The sequence below is a fragment of the Episyrphus balteatus genome, chromosome 2, assembly GCF_945859705.1.
Source record: "Episyrphus balteatus chromosome 2, idEpiBalt1.1, whole genome shotgun sequence".
Taxonomy (NCBI): Eukaryota; Metazoa; Arthropoda; class Insecta; order Diptera; family Syrphidae; genus Episyrphus; species Episyrphus balteatus.
The window spans coordinates 59,358,269-59,379,508 of NC_079135.1; the positions used below are offsets into that span (position 1 = coordinate 59,358,269).

At 30.5% G+C, this 21,240-nt stretch overlaps 1 protein-coding gene across 19 annotated transcripts in view; it reads right to left on the minus strand.

The window, feature by feature from the left end:
- LOC129908810 (uncharacterized protein CG43867) overlaps positions 1-21,240 on the minus strand; it is a 276,259-nt gene that overhangs the window by 58,629 nt on the left and 196,390 nt on the right. For 15 of the 19 annotated variants that reach the window (XM_055985584.1, XM_055985578.1, XM_055985579.1 and 12 more), the window contains 2 exons: positions 11,260-11,372; positions 10,989-11,198 (listed from right to left, as the gene is read on the minus strand). In XM_055985584.1, the coding sequence (XP_055841559.1) occupies positions 10,989-11,198; positions 11,260-11,372 (323 nt within the window). The remainder of the gene's footprint in view (positions 1-10,988; positions 11,199-11,259; positions 11,373-21,240) is intronic. The other 4 variants (XM_055985581.1, XM_055985586.1, XM_055985587.1 and 1 more) reach the window with 1 other exon arrangement.

Sequence of the window (21,240 nt, forward strand, 5' to 3'; positions counted from 1 at the left end):
ATGAATTAGTTTTAAGTTTTTTTCGTTGCTTTGATTATAAACTAATATACACATATACAAAAAAAGTAGTTAAATTCTTTTTGTTATTGTTTTATTTGGTGTTTTGTCTAAATTGCGCACTCTTGTACCACCTTACCCTATACCTGTCTACCAGAAACCAATAGAAATAAAATTTTTGTCTCATTCCACTCAAATCTACATAAACTTTATTTCATCTGAAGTTCAAACATCTGAAAACAGTAAAATACAAAAGCTATTCAGTTTTTTGCGTTTTCCCAACAATTTTGCAAAATGGACTCATTCCGTTCTTACAATTACGATTCATTACGATTCAATTAGTTTTTAAGTTATAGTTTGTACTAAGCTTAATAGTGAGGCGGCTTAGCATTAAAAAAACAGCTCAATCGTGCACTTTGTGATAAAAGCATGAAATTTACATCATTGGTAGTACAAGTACTCAATATAAGAGTTACATATTTTGAGATATAGGGCCACCTTTTATTCCATCCGGAAGGGTAACTACAAGAGTATTGTATGGACGTTTCATATACCATAGAGAAAAATAATCAGCCCTATCGGCAATACAATTTCCCTGGAAAAATTTCTCTATTCCGAAAAATCGGTATCGGCAATACTTTTTGAATGGAAAAATTTCCTAGGAAAAAATTCCCACACAAAAATACCTATCGGGAATGAAGTTTCTCCCCCGAAGTATTTCTATCATATTTTTTATGGGGAACAGATTTTTTGAAGCCAAAATGTACGTGTTTTTCTTTCAAAATATTCTAAAATATTAAATTAATTACTTCCTTAATCCAACAAAAAGCAAATGATATTGCAACTGGATAACGCAAAATAGTAGACAAAAATAAAATATAAGAAAACCTTAAATAGACCAGTGCCGATGCCTTCAAAAACATTAAAAAGTACAAAAAAATCATAGTAGGATGAAACCCATTGGAAAAGGAGGGGAATATGTTGAAAATTAAAGGAAAAATAAATTACGGGCGAGCCGAGTTCGGGAAGTGGGTGGGTTGAGTTTTTAGTGGTAAAAAATGGTATATTTTGATTTCCGGCAAAACTACAAATCCTATAGAAAAAAGTTGTATGGCAAAGTTGTAGGTAATAAAAAGGTCTACAACTTTTGTATCAACAATTTTTTCACATAACCTCAAAATTTATGTGAAAAATTCAAAAAACCGAGTTTTTGGTTTTTTATTTTTATCTTTTTCAAAAACAAAAATTTTTCTACGAAATTTGGTGAAAACTTACCTTATTATGTCTCAAGTACACTGTAATTTATTTGATTTAAAATATTAATTTGTTCACCTTATTTTGACTTAATACCAAAAAAACACCCTAATTTTCAATCGAAAATTCACGTGTCAAAATATCAGCTTTTTTCAAAAAGTCGGTGGGCATTTCGTTCGTTAAAATGTCTATTTTTTGATGGTGTAAAAAAAATTTTACATTAGTATACTATAGAACATGTTCTAGTAAAATTCAAAAAATGAAAAAAGCTTGAATTCGAAAAAAAAATTTTTATCATTATTTACAATTTTGGCCTATTTATTCAAATTTACACTTTAATTACTCAAAAAACGTAAGATTAATCAATGTTACATGAAATCTTACGTTTTTTGAGTAATTAAAGTGTAAATTTGAATAAATAGGCCAAAATTGTAAGCAATGATAAAAATTTTTTTTCGAATTCAAGCTTTTTTCATTTTTTGAATTTTACTAGAACATGTTCTATAGTATACTAATGTAAATTTTTTTTTACACCATCAGAAAATAGACATTTTAACGAACGAAATGCCCACCGACTTTTTGAAAAAAGCTGATATTTTGACACGTGAATTTTCGATTGAAAATTAGGGTGTTTTTTTGGTATTAAGTCAAAATAACGTGAACAAATTAATATTTTAAATCAAATAAATTACAGTGTATTTGGGACATAATAAGGTAAGTTTCCACCAAATTTCGTAGAAAAATTTTTGTTTTTGAAAAAGATAAAAATAAAAAACCAAAAACTCGGTTTTTTGAATTTTTCACATAAATTTTGAGGTTATGTGAAAAAATTGTTGATACAAAAGTTGTAGACCTTTTTATTACCTACAACTTTGCCATACAACTTTTTTCTATAGGATTTGTAGTTTTGCCGGAAATCAAGATATACCATTTTTTACCACTAAAAACTCAACCCACCCACTTCCCGAACTCGGCTCGCCCGTAATTTATTTTTCCTTTAATTTTCATCATATTCCCCTCCTTTTCCAATGGGTTTCATTCTACTATGATTTTTTTTGGTTTCAAAAATTATCGACCCTGGTCTAAAAAAAAAGCATGGAACTAAAGGAGACCATTCCGAAGCATTAGTTTGCTTCTTTGGTCGAAGAAATGATCAAATTATGTGGAATGCCTCAATTTATTTCAGTTATTTGTTTTAGGGCCAATTTTTCAATAGTCAGTTAAACAATCAGTTAGTACTTATTCCTAAGGATAGAGAAAAAATCAATTTTTCAACAGGCAGATATAGCTTATTCCTAAGAATAAATCTATCTGCTTCTTTCAGAGACGAATAAAATTATTCTAAGGAATAATCTCAATAAAAATATTGTGTCAGTTGTCAAAGCTGTTTTGAAAGAATTTTGAAAAAAATACAGTGGAAAACAAGAAAACAAAAACAATCATGAATAAAAATGACGTTTAATTTTAAATATTTTTGAATTTGACAATTTTTTTTTGTTATTCTGTAGAATGAATTATTCTTGATTGAAAAATTCAATGTTTTTATCTGATTGTTTATGAGTCTAATAACTTTATTCTTCGAACAGTTAACTGACTGTTTATTAGAAGATTGAAAAATTGGCTCTTAATGTAAAAAAAAAAACAAAGCTTAAGAAACTTTATTGATTGATTCTTTAATTAAAATTACAAACACAAAACTAATTACATGAAACAAACAAAGTAAGAAGTTGGGCAAAAAATAAAAAAAAATATTTAATAAAAATCCGCAAATCAACACCAAAGAAAAAAATTATATAAATATTGACTATTAAACATTTTAATTGTTTTTGCGCACTAAATACAATCAAATTAGAGTTGTCAAAATTTTCGAAGACATGTGTTCGAAGGTTTTTTTTGTTTTGTTAAGTTGGCTGTACTTCTTTCCCGAAAACGAAATTCCGATGGAGATTGCCGATAAGGAGAAAAATTCCCGGGAGAGAAAACCTACTCCCGGGGAAATTTCTCACGTGAGATTGCCGATTATTTTGGGTTAAAGGGTGTTCACGCAGAAAAATAATGGACCTACCGAGAAGTGGGTTAAATAAAATGTGTTAAAAGTAACGCAGTCTTGGTTAAAAACTACGTAGTTCTCGTTGCTAAAATCAACGTAGTCGCCTCGGTTAAGTTAAATTGTTTAAAATTACCATTTTAGAAGGTTATTTTAACCGATAAACTTGTTTATATTGATACAGAAACTCGATTAAAATTTGAGATTTTATAAAAATTTAACCGAGAAAGTGGGTAAGATTAAACAATTTTTAATAACGACTCGTGTAATTTTAAACGGGGTTAGTTTGCAGGTGCTATATTAACAATCTTCTCTGTTAATTTTACGCGGGTTATACGTTGTTTTTAACAGACCATTTTTCTCCGTGTTTTTAAGTGAGGAAGAGCACCTTTGAAACGGTACCATTGCACAAAAGACAAAATTTATGATTTTTTTTCAACTGCATAAAAATGTTTTACATACTATGAGTATCAAAAATAAAAACAGTTTTAATTATATTTACCACGGAATATTTAATTTTCATGACAAACTTAAAGAGCTTGCTTTTATTTTTCATTGTATTTTCATACTACTACTGTACTATTTGTATGAAAAAAAATTAAAATTGGCAACACTTGTAATATAAAATAAGTAGCTTCTAGTAAGATAGATAATGTCTGTAAGTATGAAGAAGTTCAGTTGAAGCCACTAAAAGTTACGATTAATTTTGTATTTTTTCATGAAATTCTTAACTTTTATGTGAAAAATAATTTGTACCTACTTTTGAAAGTGAAATAATTAAAAGTCTTAAATTTTTCTTTTTTTATAATAAAAGGTGGGAACCCATGAAAATAAATCATACGTGTCTTTTTATTGAAAAAAAATCCATTTTTACAGAAAGTAACGGTTTTACTACCAACAGAATTTGATAGGGCGGTCTTACCCCCATGTGGGGACAAGACCGTTTTTTGTTAGATGTTTTTTTCGGAACGTATTATCTTTTTTTCAGTATTTTTTATTTTTATTATAATAATGAGAGTTCCTGCAAAAAATATTAAACTTAATGGATAAAAACTTTATTTTAATTAAATGATGTTTTTTATTGGTTTTAAAGTCAGTTAAACACAAAATGGGCGGTCTTGTCCCCACTTCCCCTAGATAGGCCTTCTAATAATAACAAATTTTACATAAATTAATTTAATTTGCTTTCTGTGAATTGTTATAAACACTCTTCTAGGTAAAATATCTTAAAATGAGGGTTATATATTTTATTAACAATCCTATTAATTTGATCCTCTTATCACAAACTGCACAGTTATTTTTCATACTTTTACTTATGCACCTCACTCCTTCAAAATTTTAATTTGTATGAAAACTTAATGAAAAAATAAAAGCAAACTTTTTGAGTTTGTCATTAAAATTTAATATTCCATGGTAAACGAAATTAAATCTATTTTTATTTTTGTTTCTCATACAATGCATGATAACTATATGCAGTTAAAAAAAAATGAAGAAATTTTCCATGTGGTGCAATGGTACCATTTCAAAAGTGTTCTTACCCGCTAAAAAAAAACACCCTCTAAACCGAAATATTTTGATCGACATATGTATTTATTGACATAATTTAAATATTCTCGGATTAGCCGCGTTTTTTAACAAAGAAAGTACTTTTGTACTCACCCCGAACGTTTCGCATCAAGTTTCATTGAGCGTGGTCACCGTAAAATGTTATAATTGGTTAGATCGGTTCCGCTCAATGTCTGTCTGTCAGTCTGTCACTCTGTCAGTCTGTTAGTCTGTCTGTCTGTAAACGAAGCTACAGCCTAAACGTATGGACCGATTGATTTCAAACTTGGTAGGCAATACTTGGCGACTCTCCAGAGGGGTTTTTGGAATTAATTTTTTTGGACCAAAAATAACGGTAGGTATTTGTCATATACCGATTTTAGTAAAATTGAAATTGTTCAAAAACGGCTCCAACGATTTTGTTTAAAAAATTCAAATGTAAGTTTAAAAATAAATAAGTCTAATAAAACAATTTTTTTTTGAAAATCATTATTAACGGTACCTGCCATAGAACGGTTTTTTTTTTTCAAATCCATTTACCTATCTCCGAAACTGCTTATTCGATTTCAACGAAACTTTTTGTGAAGAAGCATTTATATAATTTATTTTAATATAAGCCAAAAACAAAATTTCAAAAAAAATAATTCTTGGATTTTTAAAAAAATTTTGAAAATTTTTTTTCGAAAGATCAAATTTTCGAAAACGGGACATTGAATTTTTTCGAAATTTTTTTTTAGATGTTGATTAGTGATTTCTACAAAATGGCATACCAATTTTACTTTAAAACTTTTTTATAAAAAATTAGTTTTTAAAAAAACGGCTGTAACGATTTTGAGAATTTTTTCTCTAAAAATGCATCTTAATATATCAATCAGAACTGCATACTTGTTTTGGAGGGCAATTTGATTTCAGATTTTATTTTATTTATTTAAAAAACGAATTTTTAATTTTTTTTTGTACCTATATAGAAGGTACCTACATTTATCAAATTTCTATATAAAAGTCTTAAAAATTTAAGCAACTTTAACTCTAAGAGCAAGTTCGTGCGACCCAGTCGTGCATTTTATTTTCTATAGTACATATATGAAAAGTCATTTTCTTTTCTATAGTACTTATATGAAAAGTCCTTATAAAATTTTATCAGAGCAATTGGTATTATTCTGAGTCTTGCTCTTTAAGTAAAACACTATTCATAAAGAGTCCAATAACTTTTTACATGATGGTCGAGACATTTTGGTATTGATTTTATTCGATCGGGCGTTAAAAAATACCTCGAAATCATGTATCATATAAATAAAAATAAACTTATACTACGATATGCAATAAAGCAAGTGCTACACAGAAAAACTCTTGTATCTACCCTTCCGGATAGAATAAAAGGTGGCCCAATATTTCAAAATAACTCTTATATTGAGTACTACCAATGATGTAAATTTCACGCTTTTATCACAAAGTGCACGATTTTGTTGCTAAACCGTCCCACATAATTAAACTTATTCTAATAAGTATCATTGTTTCTAAAAAATAAAAAAAGAAAAATAAGACACCTAATTTGTTTCCCGGAAAACCCCTTTTTTTCTGCTTAAAAATTTTTTTATTTGCATTTTTGTAAATTTTTTAACTGAAGTGCATAACAAATCAAGAATATTGGGTCAAAATTCTAAGTCGACTGGAGCAAAATTGACCAAATAATGAGTATAACATAGAGAGGATAATTTCTGATTACTAAAAGGTATTTTTGTTACATAACAAATTATGTTGGTCTAAGCAGCCTCAAGATGCAGTTTTTAAAATTAATAGCAGTTATCTTGATTCAACTTTTTTTTTACTCTATCAAAATTCGAAATAACTTTTAGCATTTACTTTCACTTGATAAAAGAACTGGGGACTAGGCCATATTTTCATCATAAAGAAATAATTGCGAACACAAAGTTAAAAATTGAGCCAAATATTATATAAATTATGAGTTATGTATAATATTTTTGAGTTCTTCGAAGATTTTTTTCTAAATTCAGTTCTGTTTTATCACTTGTTGAACCCATATAGTCCATATAATGGAAAAAAATGAAAAACTTGTTGAAATACTCCCAAGTTTATTGAAGTCTATTAATCTATTTTGATGTTCTTCATAAAAAGAATGATTGCAAAATTGAAAAAGAATGATTTTTAAAAAGACTTGTATTGCAATTGTTTTTTTTTTCAATTTTTGAATTACATTTTACGAAAACCCCCCTCTAACATATATAAAGGCAGATGGCAACCCTATGATCCCTTAATTTATGTTGTGGCAACCCTAAAACAAAATTCATGTGATACCAGTTTAACATTTTTCATGCGTAGGTATATGTATGTATGTACAATAATTCCTATCTTCGTGACCTTATTTTTGAATACAAATTCAATCCTAAGGTCGAAACGTCGGAGACAAGATAGAAAAAACTTATAAACCAGACCTAAAGCCCACTTAGGATTGAATTTGTGTATGTATGTACTAGGGTGCTTCTTATATGGTCGAAAAAATCTTTTTTTCGATTTTTTAATGGGACACCCCTGCAATATGTTCTACCATATAAGCATAGTATATGGTATTTTTTTCCGATTTTAATATTAAAATTTAGGGGTCGCTACCATTCACTAAAGATTTAAGTAAAAAAAAAAGATCAATTTCAACAAAAATTTGTTTGTTACAATACAAAGTACGCTTAAGACCCGATTTTTCAATCTTCTAATAAACAGTCAGTCTGTCTGTCGAACAAAGATATTAGGCTCATAAAAAATCAGATAAAATCATTGAATTTTTCAATTAAAAAAGATCACTCAGTTAGCTATTCTTCAGAATAACAAAAAAATAATGTCAAATTCAAAAATATTCAAAATTAAACTTCATTTTTATTCCGCTGTATTTTTATCAAAATTTCTTTCAAAACAGTTAAAGATTTAATATAAAGTAATTAATTCTGATTACAAATTTTAAAATTTTCGGAGAAAAAAAAACAAAATTTGGTGTATTTTTCAAAACTTTGAATTGTGGTAGCGACCCCTAGAACGTATTTAAACTGGACCAAATTTTACCCAATTTATATTTAAGGCAGGAAGAACAAAATGAAAGGGTGTCCCATTAAAATTTCGAAAATTGATTTTTAAGAAGCACCCTAGTATGTACTTTATATATAAAATTGATGAATATACAAATACAAAATCCAACACACGGCAACCCTGACTCCTGCCAGGGTAAGGTTTTATGTTTATTTTGGCATTACTTCGCATACAGCAAAATATTCGCTTTGAACTCAATGAGTCAAGAGTTATGTATGGCTAATCTTGAACTATAAATTTTATTACTGTCGATTTTTGACAAAATAATTTTTTTGAAAAATCCGCAGTGGCGCGAATAAAGCTTTCTTAATTTTAAATTTATATCAGATTTAATTGTTAAATATTTACCTATATACCTCAATAATTTCAAGTCTGTACCAGTAGCATTAAACACATGAAAGATATAGATTTTTAGAAAATGGCCCATATTTTCCAAAGTGCGGTGTGTTGCGCATATTTAAAAACACTAATGTTTAAAAAAAAACAACAAAAAAAGTGCACATTTTTTTAGTGTGCATTTTAACCCCTACATATGAAAAAATAGAGTTGCGTATATAAATATTTTTTTTTTAGAATACTATACATTAGGGTGTCCGTTATTTCCCAAAGTGATGTTTTCGGGGGAGACACCCCCTAGATCGAAAGTTTAGGGGAATTTAACAAATTTTTTTTGGAGGTTATTAACCCGTGCCTCTAGGGTCATACTTTCCCCATACAAATTTGTATGGGAAATTTTTAAATCTTGCATAAAATTTTTTTTCTCTCGAGTTAAATCATCTTTTTTTTTAAATGTTTGATAATTCTGGTTGAAAAACAGTTACTTTAAAAGATCACATTCTGAAATTATAAGCTGTTTTCGTAGTTTTTGCTTAAAACGAATAAAAACGGCAAAAATTTCAAATAAAAATTTAATAAAATTAAAATTATTGATTTATACACACATTTTTGAATGCAATATTTGAAAAGAATTTAAAACCAATAAAACTGCATTTAAAATTGTGTGATAGGTGGTGTACTTTAAGAAGAATAAAAGATAAAATAAAACGTAAGAGCAAAAACTACGAAAACAGCTTATAATTTCAAGAACCGAAATAAAATATAAAATAAAATTTTAACGGGAAATTTTTGAATGTGATCTTTTAAAGTAACTGTTTTCCAAGCAGAATTATCAAACATTTAAAAAAAAAAGATGATTTAACTTGAGAGTAAAAAAGTTTTATGTAAGAGTTAAAAATTTCTCATACAAATTTGTATGTAGAAAGTATGACTCTAGAGTCTAGAGGCACGTTAATAATAACCTCCAACAAATTTTTGTTTGCTTAATTCCCCTTATTTATTCCCTAAACTTTCGATCTAGGGGATGTCTTCCCCGAAAACATCACTTTGGGAAATAACGAACACCCTACTACACATAGTCATCCCTATTACCGAAGACGCAGATGCACTGCGGCGGGAGTGAGAGTCACTTTCACAGGATTTCGTATTACCGAACCCGCCGGTGTGGAAGTGATAGAATGACATTTGAATGTACATAAGTGTCAACAACGACTTATGTTGGTAAGCAGTTTAGTGTGTTTTCGTGGGTCGATAATACAGTTCATCCCGGGGAGTGAATCACTGCATCTTCGGTAACAGCAGGCATGATTATCTTGATATCCATATTATATATTTGTTTATTATATATTTATTTATTATTATATCAAAATTTTTCACAAAAAAACCAAAAAAATTTTAAATCGCAAAAAAATTCGTGCTTATCCAACAAGTGCAAGTTGCAACTGATGGTGTCGCGAACCGGGTGGACCAATTTATAGATAGACTTCAATAAAAATTAGCCTGGTTATCTACCGGTTATGAGACAAAAGCTTAATCCTGGTGGATTTGACCACATTTTAGGTCAAAATACCGCACTGGGCGCCGCCGGTTATAGCGATCATGAAAATGCATCAGGAAAAAAGAAACAGTACGAAATTGAATATTTTTTCCTGGTGGTCGGATATAGCGATATGTCAGTTGACAGTTGACGCATACAAAATCTACCTACTCTCTTTTTTTCCTGGTTGAAATACACACGAGATAGTTTTTCGTATGCAGTGGAACAGGAAAAATTTGGAACACTTCAGGAAAACGCTTTGTTTCATTTTGTTTCAAATGTCAATCAGCTGGCACGAAAAATGAATTTGCATCAGGAAAACAAATACATAAAAACAATTTTAGCACAAAATAATAGTTCAATTGTAAATTTTATTTTCAATAAAAATTTTTTGCTTCATAATATTCTTTGATTGGTATAGTAAAAACAAAATATCTATTTGAAGTTTTTTCCTGATTCATTTTCCCGCTGGCTAGGGGGTGTCTCCCGAAAACACGACTTTGAGAAATAACGGACACCCTAGTGTACATCCAAGCATGCGATTTGAATATTCAGAGACATGGTCGTAACGATCAAGGGTGAAAACATATTTAGCACAGGAATTAACAGCAACTCTGAGTTTTCTAAAGGAGTTTATATCAGGGTCACAGAAAAGTTCACAGCTATAGCTGAATAGGCACAATAAGAGAGAAGTCTCTTATTGTTTATGTTTTACTTTCAATGAAAGGCCGTTTCTGGTTACCGAAAGTCCTCTTAATGAGCCATAGATTTTTGAAACAACGCTGTTTATTTGGTCGTCCCAAAACAATCCCAAGCTAATCCCGAGATTTCTAACATTAAAAACCATATCCATACCATGTTGTTTAAAAAAAAATGGGAGCAAAACCACTCGTAAATGTAATGGTAGATAATATCAGTACCTAACAACGATATTATATAATTATAAAAAAAAATATTAATGATGTTTGACAAATAAATTTCCCTTCTTGTACTTAAACTGCATAGAACTTTTAGTATACACATTACACATGTTGATGTTAATTTTTGATTCCGAAGTTAAATAAAGTCCATAAAAGTTTAAAAATCTGTCTTGAAACCATTCCTTGATCACGCTATTTTGAGCAAATTAAAGGTGTCGAAAAAAATTAAAATTGCAACTAAAAAAACTAAACTTACGCGCGTTTGCTTGCCCAGTTTCTTGTTTACCTGGACGCCAACACTTAGTTTCTGTCCAGTATGGCGCGATGTTTGCTTTGTTAATATACAAATCATTTCCGTTTGCAACTCTGGAATATCAAGACAATGTTGCAGAGCATTTTGAGCTAAAACAACATGGTAGTCGATTCCTGGTTGATTGACTGCTACGGACATAAAAAGTTGGCAACTCTGTGGAACAATTACACAACACCGTGACTCTTGTCATTATTTTGTAAAACAGTTTACGTACCTTAAATAACTTTATAGCTTCTGGTTGTATAGATTCTGTGTGCAGAGAAGAAAGTGTTGATGAAATAGTTTCCTTGCTGTGTAACAATATCGGATGACGCCAAAGAACACAATCTGAAATTTTAGCAAATCGAAACAAATTAGTACAATATATGCAATTTATTTTTTTTTTTTTCACTTCAGATTCTTTGATGTAGTAAGCTTAGAACAAGCTTTTAACTACAATCAGAGGCTCATCATAAGTGCATGTTAGTGGTTAGTAGACAAAAAATACAACCTCCCACATGCACAATATAAAAACAAAATAATTACAAACAAATTTACAAGTTATAAAATTATAAGTACAAAAAATCCAACATTTATTTAAAACATTGATTAACAGTCACGATTGTGGAGCACTGGTTCGAAACAATGTTTTTAAACCCATTTTCGTCAAATTAAAGTCTAAGGATGAATGGTTCAAGTTAAAAAGTTTACTCATGCGACTAAGAGGCTCATTAATACCATAGTTTGTTCTATGAAAGTCGATATGCAAAGGTTCAAATCTTCGTAGGAGGTGAGATCCACCCGGATAATTTATACCAATACAAGCTAATAGATCAGGGGCGTCAATTTGGGAATTAATAAGCTGATGAAGAAAGATTAAATCATTATTTACACGTCTCTGTGCTAAAGTTTGTATCTGAAGAAGTTGAATGCGATGTTCATAAGGTGGCAAGTTGAAAGGGTCGGTCCAAGGAAGACCTTTTAGAGCGAAGCGTACAAAATTGTGTTGAATAGATTCGATTCGGTTTTTATGAACTTCATAAAAAGGACTCCATACTTGAGAAGCGTACTCAAGATGGGGTCGAACGTAGCAGTTGTACAAAGATAGAGTAACAAATGGATCATCAAATTCCTTTGCCCAACGTTTAATAAAACCAAGCATTGAGCTCGCTTTATTTACTATAAAATTGATGTGTTCAGTAAATCCTAAATTTGAACTAAATTGGACACCCAAGTCTTTGAAGCTAAATACTCTACATAGCTTATGTTGCAAGATGTAGTAATCAAAAATATTAATGACTCGTTTTCTCGAGAATGTAATTGTTTGGCATTTAGCTGGGTTAAGTGAAAGGCCATTTTTACCACACCAAACATTAAAACTGTTAATATCGCTTTGTAGAAGGATACGGTCATTGTCAGACTTAATTTCTTTAAAAATCTTCATATCATCAGCAAATATGAGAATATCACTTGAAGTTATGCACGAGATTACGTCGTTTATAGCTAAAATGAATAAAAATGGGCCTAGGTGACTTCCCTGAGGGACGCCAGAGTTGGCTATAAAAAGATCTGAAAGACAGTTTCTAAATTTGACCTGATAGGATCTTTGGTTAAGATAAGATTCTACCCAGGCAATAAAAATACGTGGAAAACCAAAAGCTTTTAATTTGAAGATTATTATTTTATGACTAAGTTGATCAAATGCCTTTGAAAAGTCAGTGTAAACGCAGTCAACTTCATTACCTTTTTCTAATGCATTTGAACATTTATTTAAGAAGCTAAGAAGATTAGTTGTAGTAGATCTTTTTCTTACAAAGCCATGCTGCTTTTCACTTATCAGATTTTTACTATAAAATGCTAGACTATCACAAACAACTTGCTCAAAAACCTTTGGAATGCAGGATAGTTTCGAGATAGGCCTATAATTCTTTATATCTGTCTTATCACCCTTCTTGAAAACAGGAGTGAGGAATGACTTTTTCCAGATGGAGGGAAATTTTCCTGACTTGATGGAAAGTTTGAATAAAAATGTTAGAGGCTGAACTAGGGAGTTTCTACAGTTTTTTAATACTATTGGTGGCACACCATCTGGGCCAGCAGAACAATCATCATTTAAGGATGAAAGAAGGTCTAACACAGTACTTTGCAGTACAGGGATGTTCGTACAACTCGTTTCGGAATATGAATGTAAATTTTTGAAATAGATTTCGTCAACATCAACAGTCTCATTAACAAATGAATTACGAAAGTTATTGGCGAAAGCATTGCAAATGTCAAATGTTTGATGTAATGTAATATCGTCATGAATGAAGTTTGCCGGATATCCATCTGAGTTTTTCTTTGAGTTAACAAGGTTCCAAAATGACTTTGGATCTTTTCTTAGGGAATTTCCTTTCTCAATCATGTAGTCGGTGTACAAATTTTTTGAATGAGTTTTGAATTCTTCAAATAGTTCAACGTAAGAAGCGTGATCAACTGGGGAAAGGGTTCTTAAAAAAAGTTTCCATGCTTTATTTCGTTTATTTCTTAGTATTTTTAGGTCTTTTGTGTACCAAGGGTGACTAAAATTATTATTATTATTATTTGATTTTTTCATGGAAATGGAATTTACAAGGCAGCTGTTAAGGATGTTATAAAAATTTGTAACTGCTTCATCAATATTAGATAATGTAAGTATATTTTCTATCCCTGAACTAGATATGTTTTCAGAAAGCAACTCAAAATTTGCTTTTTTAAAATCAAGAGTATAAGAGCAATCAAAATCGTTACTGTTTTCAGTAATATGATTGCTCCATTCAAAGAAGATATCCAAAGGTGGATGGTAACCGTCTATATTAGTGATACCAGTTCTAGACTCTAGAACAAGAGTACTAATAGCGTCACAGGAAAATACTAAATCGAGAATTCGATTTTTATAGTTTTTAATACAGCTTATCTGCTGTAAGTCAGTATACAAAATTTTGTCTAATAAAGCAAGCTCATTTTGTGAAGATGTTAGTGAAGCTTCTTGATATGTTTAATATATTTAAATCTAATATATAAAGTTTGTATAAAACTCATCCAAAACGGCTGGACCGATTTTCATGAAATTTGTACGCATATCAGGTAGGTCTGAGAATCGGCCAACATCTATTTTTCATACACGTAAATGCTTAGGGTGGTCCAGCATTCATATTTTTGTTTTAATTTTTGGAGACACATTTTTTTTTTAATTTTTTATAATTCACTATTGAAAAATACGAGTAGGTACTTTAAACTTTAAAAGTTCTAAAATCAACCAATGTTTTTTAATGTATAAAAAACGATTCTGAATAAGGAAATTTTACTTACTATTTTTTTTTTTCATTTTTTGTGTTTTTTTCCCTTCCCCCTGTAAAAAAATACATTGTATATAGTTCCATAGCCCAAATTGACTATTTAATAGTTAATATGGAAAATACTTCGATTGATAGTCACAAATAACTATTTTTAACTATTGAAAATAGTTATCCCGATTTAAACTATGAAAGAAGTTAAACAATAGTTAGAAATGACTTTTTTTCTGAGTGTACTCTGTACACTCCGACTCAGGCAGCTTGACTCAACACATAGTACGACTAGGGCTGCCAGATAAAATTGTATTAATGTCGGAACAACAGGTCTTAAAAGTCGGTACAAATCGGGACAGCAAAAAAATACATGAAACCGAAATTTTATAAAAATAAAAAGAAATAATAAAGTAATACCCCAGTGTGATTCCAAACTTTTCCATTGGTAAAAATTCCATTTTTTGAAAACTAAACTCAAAGAAAAATAACAAAGTCTTCATCCATAAAAAATAAAAAACTATTAAGTTTCCTTTTGAAAGAAGGACTGGAAGGATGGACTTTATAAATAATTGAGAATGAAAAAATTGGAACACATGTTCCTAGTAAGGAAATGTCAAATATTATTCATTTATTTTCATATAGCAGTGACTTTGATTTTCTTCCCCAAAGTTTTCGAATGAAAACGGATTGTCAGGACAAAATCGGGACATTTGTAAATCGGGACAAATATCGGGACAGGGTCCAAATTTCGAGACTGTCCCGCCGAAATCAGGGCGTCTGGCAGCCCTAAGTACGACTCAGGTGGGCGTGTATCTTTACGGGTATAATTTTTCATGAATTATGATGGACTTTGTTATTCGTTGGTGGTTGGAATGTGTTTATTAGATTCTTGAGGAGAGTGAAAAGTAGGAAAAATAATGTGTGAGGACGAATCCGTAACAAAAGTGTGAAAACAAAAAGTATTCACGACTTTTAGTATTAGGTAGGAAAGTATGAACAGATAAAAGTATTCAAGGAAAAAAGTATGCGCGACAAAAGTTCGAAAAATGGAAAACTATTATTTTGACTGGGTTTTGATCTGGCAATAGTTACAAAGAGAAATGAGAATTTGCGAAAACAAATGTGGCGATGGACAATTCTGATTGGTCAAGAAAGAATAAATAGACGAACTTATTGTTAGATAGGGCAGAAAAAAGAGAGTATACAGAAATATTTATTCATAAGGATAGGAGGTCTAAATTTAATTTTCAGTCTCGCAGCTGCGATGAGCGAGGCAAGGTTAAGAGTGAGAATAAATAGACGAATTTATTGTTAGATAGGACTGGGCGCTGGGGTCTCAGAAAAAAAGAGAGTATAGTATACAGAAATATTTATTCATAAGGATAGGAGGTCTAAATTTAATTTTCAGTCTCGCAGCTGCGATGAGCGAGGCAAGGTTAAGAGTGCGCTCCATTTTTTTTTTATCCGTAACAAAAGTGTGAAAACAAAAAGTATTCTCGACTTTTAGTATTAGGTAGGAAAGTATGAACAGATAAAAGTATTCAAGGAAAAAAGTATGCGCGACAAAAGTTCGAAAAATGGAAAATTATTATTTTGACTGGGTTTTGTAAGAGTGAGAATAAATAGACGAATTTATTGTTAGATAGGGCTGAGGTCTCAGAAAAAAAGAGAGTATACAGAAATATTTATTCATAAGGATAGGAGGTCTAAATTTAATTTTCAGTCTCGCAGCTGCGATGAGCGAGGCAACAGGCAAGGTTAAGAGTGAGAATAAATAGACGAATTTATTGTTAGATAGGGCTGGGCGCTGGGGTCTCAGAAAAAAAGAGAGTATAGTATACAGAAATATTTATTCATAAGGATAGGAGGTCTAAATTTAATTTTCAGTCTCGCAGCTGCGATGAGCGAGGCAAGGTTAAGAGTGCGCTCGATTTTTTTTTATCCGTAACAAAAGTGTGAAAACAAAAAGTATTCTCGACTTTTAGTATTAGGTAGGAAAGTATGAACAGATAAAAGCTTTAATTTTCAGTCTCGCAGCTGCGATGAGCGAGTGCGGAGTGTTGGAGTGCGCGAGATTATTAGTCCTTTGAAATGTTGCAAAATTTTGACCGAACCTAACATTTTAGGTAGGACAAGATTTTTTTGTTTTGATGTGTAGAGTAGGTTAATGGGAGTATACAATCTAGTTTTCGGGGTTGAAAACCCCGTTTAAACTGTTTTTTAATAATATCTTGCGAACCGTTAGTTCCACAAAAAAATGTTTAAGATGGTTTTTGTAGATAATTTAGTTCTCTACAATTTTGATTAAGGTACTTTTTTCTGTAAAATTGGAAATAAGAAAGTTGTATTTGAAAATACATGTACATTTTCAAGAAAAAATACTTTGAAGGGCCACAACTTTTTTTCTACAACTTTTATTGAAAAAATTCTTATGACAATTTTTAAAGATCATTTAATTTCCAACAATTTGATGTGCTCATTTTGCGAATCCGTAACAAAAGTGTGAAAACAAAAAGTATTCACGACTTTTAGTATTAGGTAGGAAAGTATGAACAGATAAAAGTATTCAAGGAAAAAAGTATGCGCGACAAAAGTTCGAAAAATGGAAAACTATTATTTTGACTGGGTTTTGATCTGGCAATAGTTACAAAGAGAAATGAGAATTTGCGAAAACAAATGTGGCGATGGACAATTCTGATTGGTCAAGAAAGAATAAATAGACGAACTTATTGTTAGATAGGGCTGGGGTCTCAGAAAAAAGAGAGTATACAGAAATATTTATTCATAAGGATAGGAGGTCTAAATTTAATTTTCAGTCTCGCAGCTGCGATGAGCGAGGCAACAGGCAAGGTTAAGAGTGAGAATAAATAGACGAATTTATTGTTAGATAGGGCTGGGCGCTGGGGTCTCAGAAAAAAAGAGAGTATAGTATACAGAAATATTTATTCATAAGGATAGGAGGTCTAAATTTAATTTTCAGTCTCGCAGCTGCGATAAGCGAGGCAAGGTTAAGAGTGCGCTCGATTTTTTTTTTATCCGTAACAAAAGTGTGAAAACAAAAAGTATTCTCGACTTTTAGTATTAGGTAGGAAAGTATGAACAGATAAAAGTATTCAAGGAAAAAAGTATGCGCGACAAAAGTTCGAAAAATGGAAAATTATTATTTTGACTGGGTTTTGTAAGAGTGAGAATAAATAGACGAATTTATTGTTAGATAGGGCTGAGGTCTCAGAAAAAAAGAGAGTATACAGAAATATTTATTCATAAGGATAGGAGGTCTAAATTTAATTTTCAGTCTCGCAGCTGCGATGAGCGAGTGCGGAGTGTTGGAGTGCGCGAGATTATTAGTCCTTTGAAATGTTACAAAATTTTGACCGAACCTTGCATTTTAGGTAGGACAAGATTTTTTTGTTTTGATGTGTAGAGTAGGTTAATGGGAGTATACAATCTAGTTTTCGGGGTTGAAAACCCCGTTTAAACTGTTTTTTAATAATATCTTGCGAACCGTTAGTTCCACAAAAAAATGTTTAAGATGGTTTTTGTAGATAATTTAGTTCTCTACAATTTTGATTAAGGTACTTTTTTCTGTAAAATTGGAAATAAGAAAGTTGTATTTGAAAATACATGTACATTTTCAAGAAAAAATACTTTGAAGGGCCACAACTTTTTTTCTACAACTTTTATTGAAAAAATTCTTATGACAATTTTTAAAGATCATTTAATTTCCAACAATTTGATGTGCTCATTTTGCATATTTCGTTTACATAAAGGTGCTGCAATGGGTCTACAAAAAAAGGTAACAATTTATTTTGGTACTTTTATAACATATATTTTATTTTTTTTACTTCAATACGAATGATTTCGAAGGAATATGTAAGCTGGGTCAAAGCAGGAAGAAAATCGTATAGTATAGGGGATTTCAGGTCCTGGGGGAATAGGGCAATTTTCTAAAAAATATTTTACTTTTGAAAAAAAAAATTGTTTAAAACCAACTATTATTTTATTTTTAACGATTATTCTATTTTTAATTAAACCTGTTTTATAAAATAGTTAATGAAAAAATAATTTTCAAAATCAAGACTTTGAAGAAAAATTACGAAAAAAATATTTCGAACTAATTTTGTTCGAACGATTAACCTTGAATTAATCAAAACCATAATAAATAAAAAATGTCTTGTGCACACATTAAATTCAATCTTTATCTGAGATGAAATTTCACGAAAATATCTTATAAAGGATATTCTGTACGAATGAAACACAGTATTTAAATCCATCAACTTTAACCATTTTTCCCCCACTAAAAATGAGTTGAGATAAATACTTTGGAGCAATAAAATCTCAGTTTTTTAAATGAAAACAACACAAAATACGTAAGCAAGCAGTTGATAATAATGAAAAGAATTTTAAACCATGTTTTCTGATCCTTAAGTTTTAAGAAAATTATTTCTTCCATTTAAATATCCTTATCCAGTCACAAAAAAAAACAAAAAATAATGGGGTTTCTTAGTAGTTTCTTAATAGATTTTTTCTTTTAATTTCTCGAAAATGACAAAACTCTTTTGCATTCGGTTTTTTGTTTTTGTTTGAAAACACATAACAGCATTGAACTTTGAAAACTAAATTATCACTTAATTACATAACATTTTGAACAAAATTAGTTCGAAATATTTTTTTCGTAATTTTTCTTCAAAGTCTTGATTTTGAAAATTATTTTTTCATTAACTATTTTATAAAACAGGTTTAATTAAAAATAGAATAATCGTTAAAAATAAAATAATCGTTGGTTTTAAACAATTTTTTTTTTCAAATGTAAAATATTTTTTAGAAAATTGCCCTATTCCCCCAGGACCTGAAATCCCCTATACTATACGATTTTCTTCCTGCTTTGACCCAGCTTACATATTCCTTCGAAATCATTCGTATTGAAGTAAAAAAAATAAAATATATGTTATAAAAGTACCAAAATAAATTGTTACCTTTTTTTGTAGACCCATTGCAGCACCTTTATGTAAACGAAATATGCAAAATGAGCACATCAAATTGTTGGAAATTAAATGATCTTTAAAAATTGTCATAAGAATTTTTTCAATAAAAGTTGTAGAAAAAAAGTTGTGGCCCTTCAAAGTATTTTTTCTTGAAAATGTACATGTATTTTCAAATACAACTTTCTTATTTCCAATTTTACAGAAAAAAGTACCTTAATCAAAATTGTAGAGAACTAAATTATCTACAAAAACCATCTTAAACATTTTTTTGTGGAACTAACGGTTCGCAAGATATTATTAAAAAACAGTTTAAACGGGGTTTTCAACCCCGAAAACTAGATTGTATACTCCCATTAACCTACTCTACACATCAAAACAAAAAAATCTTGTCCTACCTAAAATGCAAGGTTCGGTCAAAATTTTGTAACATTTCAAAGGACTAATAATCTCGCGCACTCCAACACTCCGCACTCGCTCATCGCAGCTGCGAGACTGAAAATTAAATTTAGACCTCCTATCCTTATGAATAAATATTTCTGTATACTCTCTTTTTTTCTGAGACCTCAGCCCTATCTAACAATAAATTCGTCTATTTATTCTCACTCTTACAAAACCCAGTCAAAATAATAATTTTCCATTTTTCGAACTTTTGTCGCGCATACTTTTTTCCTTGAATACTTTTATCTGTTCATACTTTCCTACCTAATACTAAAAGTCGAGAATACTTTTTGTTTTCACACTTTTGTTACGGATAAAAAAAAAATCGAGCGCACTCTTAACCTTGCCTCGCTTATCGCAGCTGCGAGACTGAAAATTAAATTTAGACCTCCTATCCTTATGAATAAATATTTCTGTATACTATACTCTCTTTTTTTCTGAGACCCCAGCGCCCAGCCCTATCTAACAATAAATTCGTCTATTTATTCTCACTCTTAACCTTGCCTGTTGCCTCGCTCATCGCAGCTGCGAGACTGAAAATTAAATTTAGACCTCCTATCCTTATGAATAAATATTTCTGTATACTCTCTTTTTTCTGAGACCCCAGCCCTATCTAACAATAAGTTCGTCTATTTATTCTTTCTTGACCAATCAGAATTGTCCATCGCCACATTTGTTTTCGCAAATTCTCATTTCTCTTTGTAACTATTGCCAGATCAAAACCCAGTCAAAATAATAGTTTTCCATTTTTCGAACTTTTGTCGCGCATACTTTTTTCCTTGAATACTTTTATCTGTTCATACTTTCCTACCTAATACTAAAAGTCGTGAATACTTTTTGTTTTCACACTTTTGTTACGGATTCGTGTCTCCCCCGAAAACATCACTTTGGGAAATAACGGACACCCTAAAGTACATATGTAGATCAAATTTTGAAAAAAATTTAAGGATTTTTTTTATTTATCTGGAGATGACCTAATGCTCATACATGGCCAAAATACTATTCAGTGTCTAAAAAGTTGTCCCTTTGGAAAGTAAATTTTCAAAAAATATGGAAATTTCAACAATATATTTTCATATATTTTAGTTGACATAAGAATGGTTACAATTTAATCTATTGTAAAATAACATTTTGCACTAGGGATTTTTCGAATATTTGCATCCGCACCCGCATGAATTGGGCATCGACACCCGCCTCCGCAATAATAAATACGAATTTTTATGCGGATGCGGAAGCAAAGAAGTTGCGACAAGAAAGGAGTTGGGCGGAGCAAAAGTCTTAGTTTTATAGCCTGTTTTCACTAGAGCCCAAATATGATAATTTCGCAAATTATCTCATTTCGAATTTCAAATTGTATAGGAAATTTTTAGAATTTGGAATTCGAACTGACTTAAATTGCGAAATTATAAAATTTGGGGTGGAAACATTCTGTTAATAGAGATCTTTCTTTCCGGACAAAAAAAAAGGGCCAGTGCCAGTGAAGTT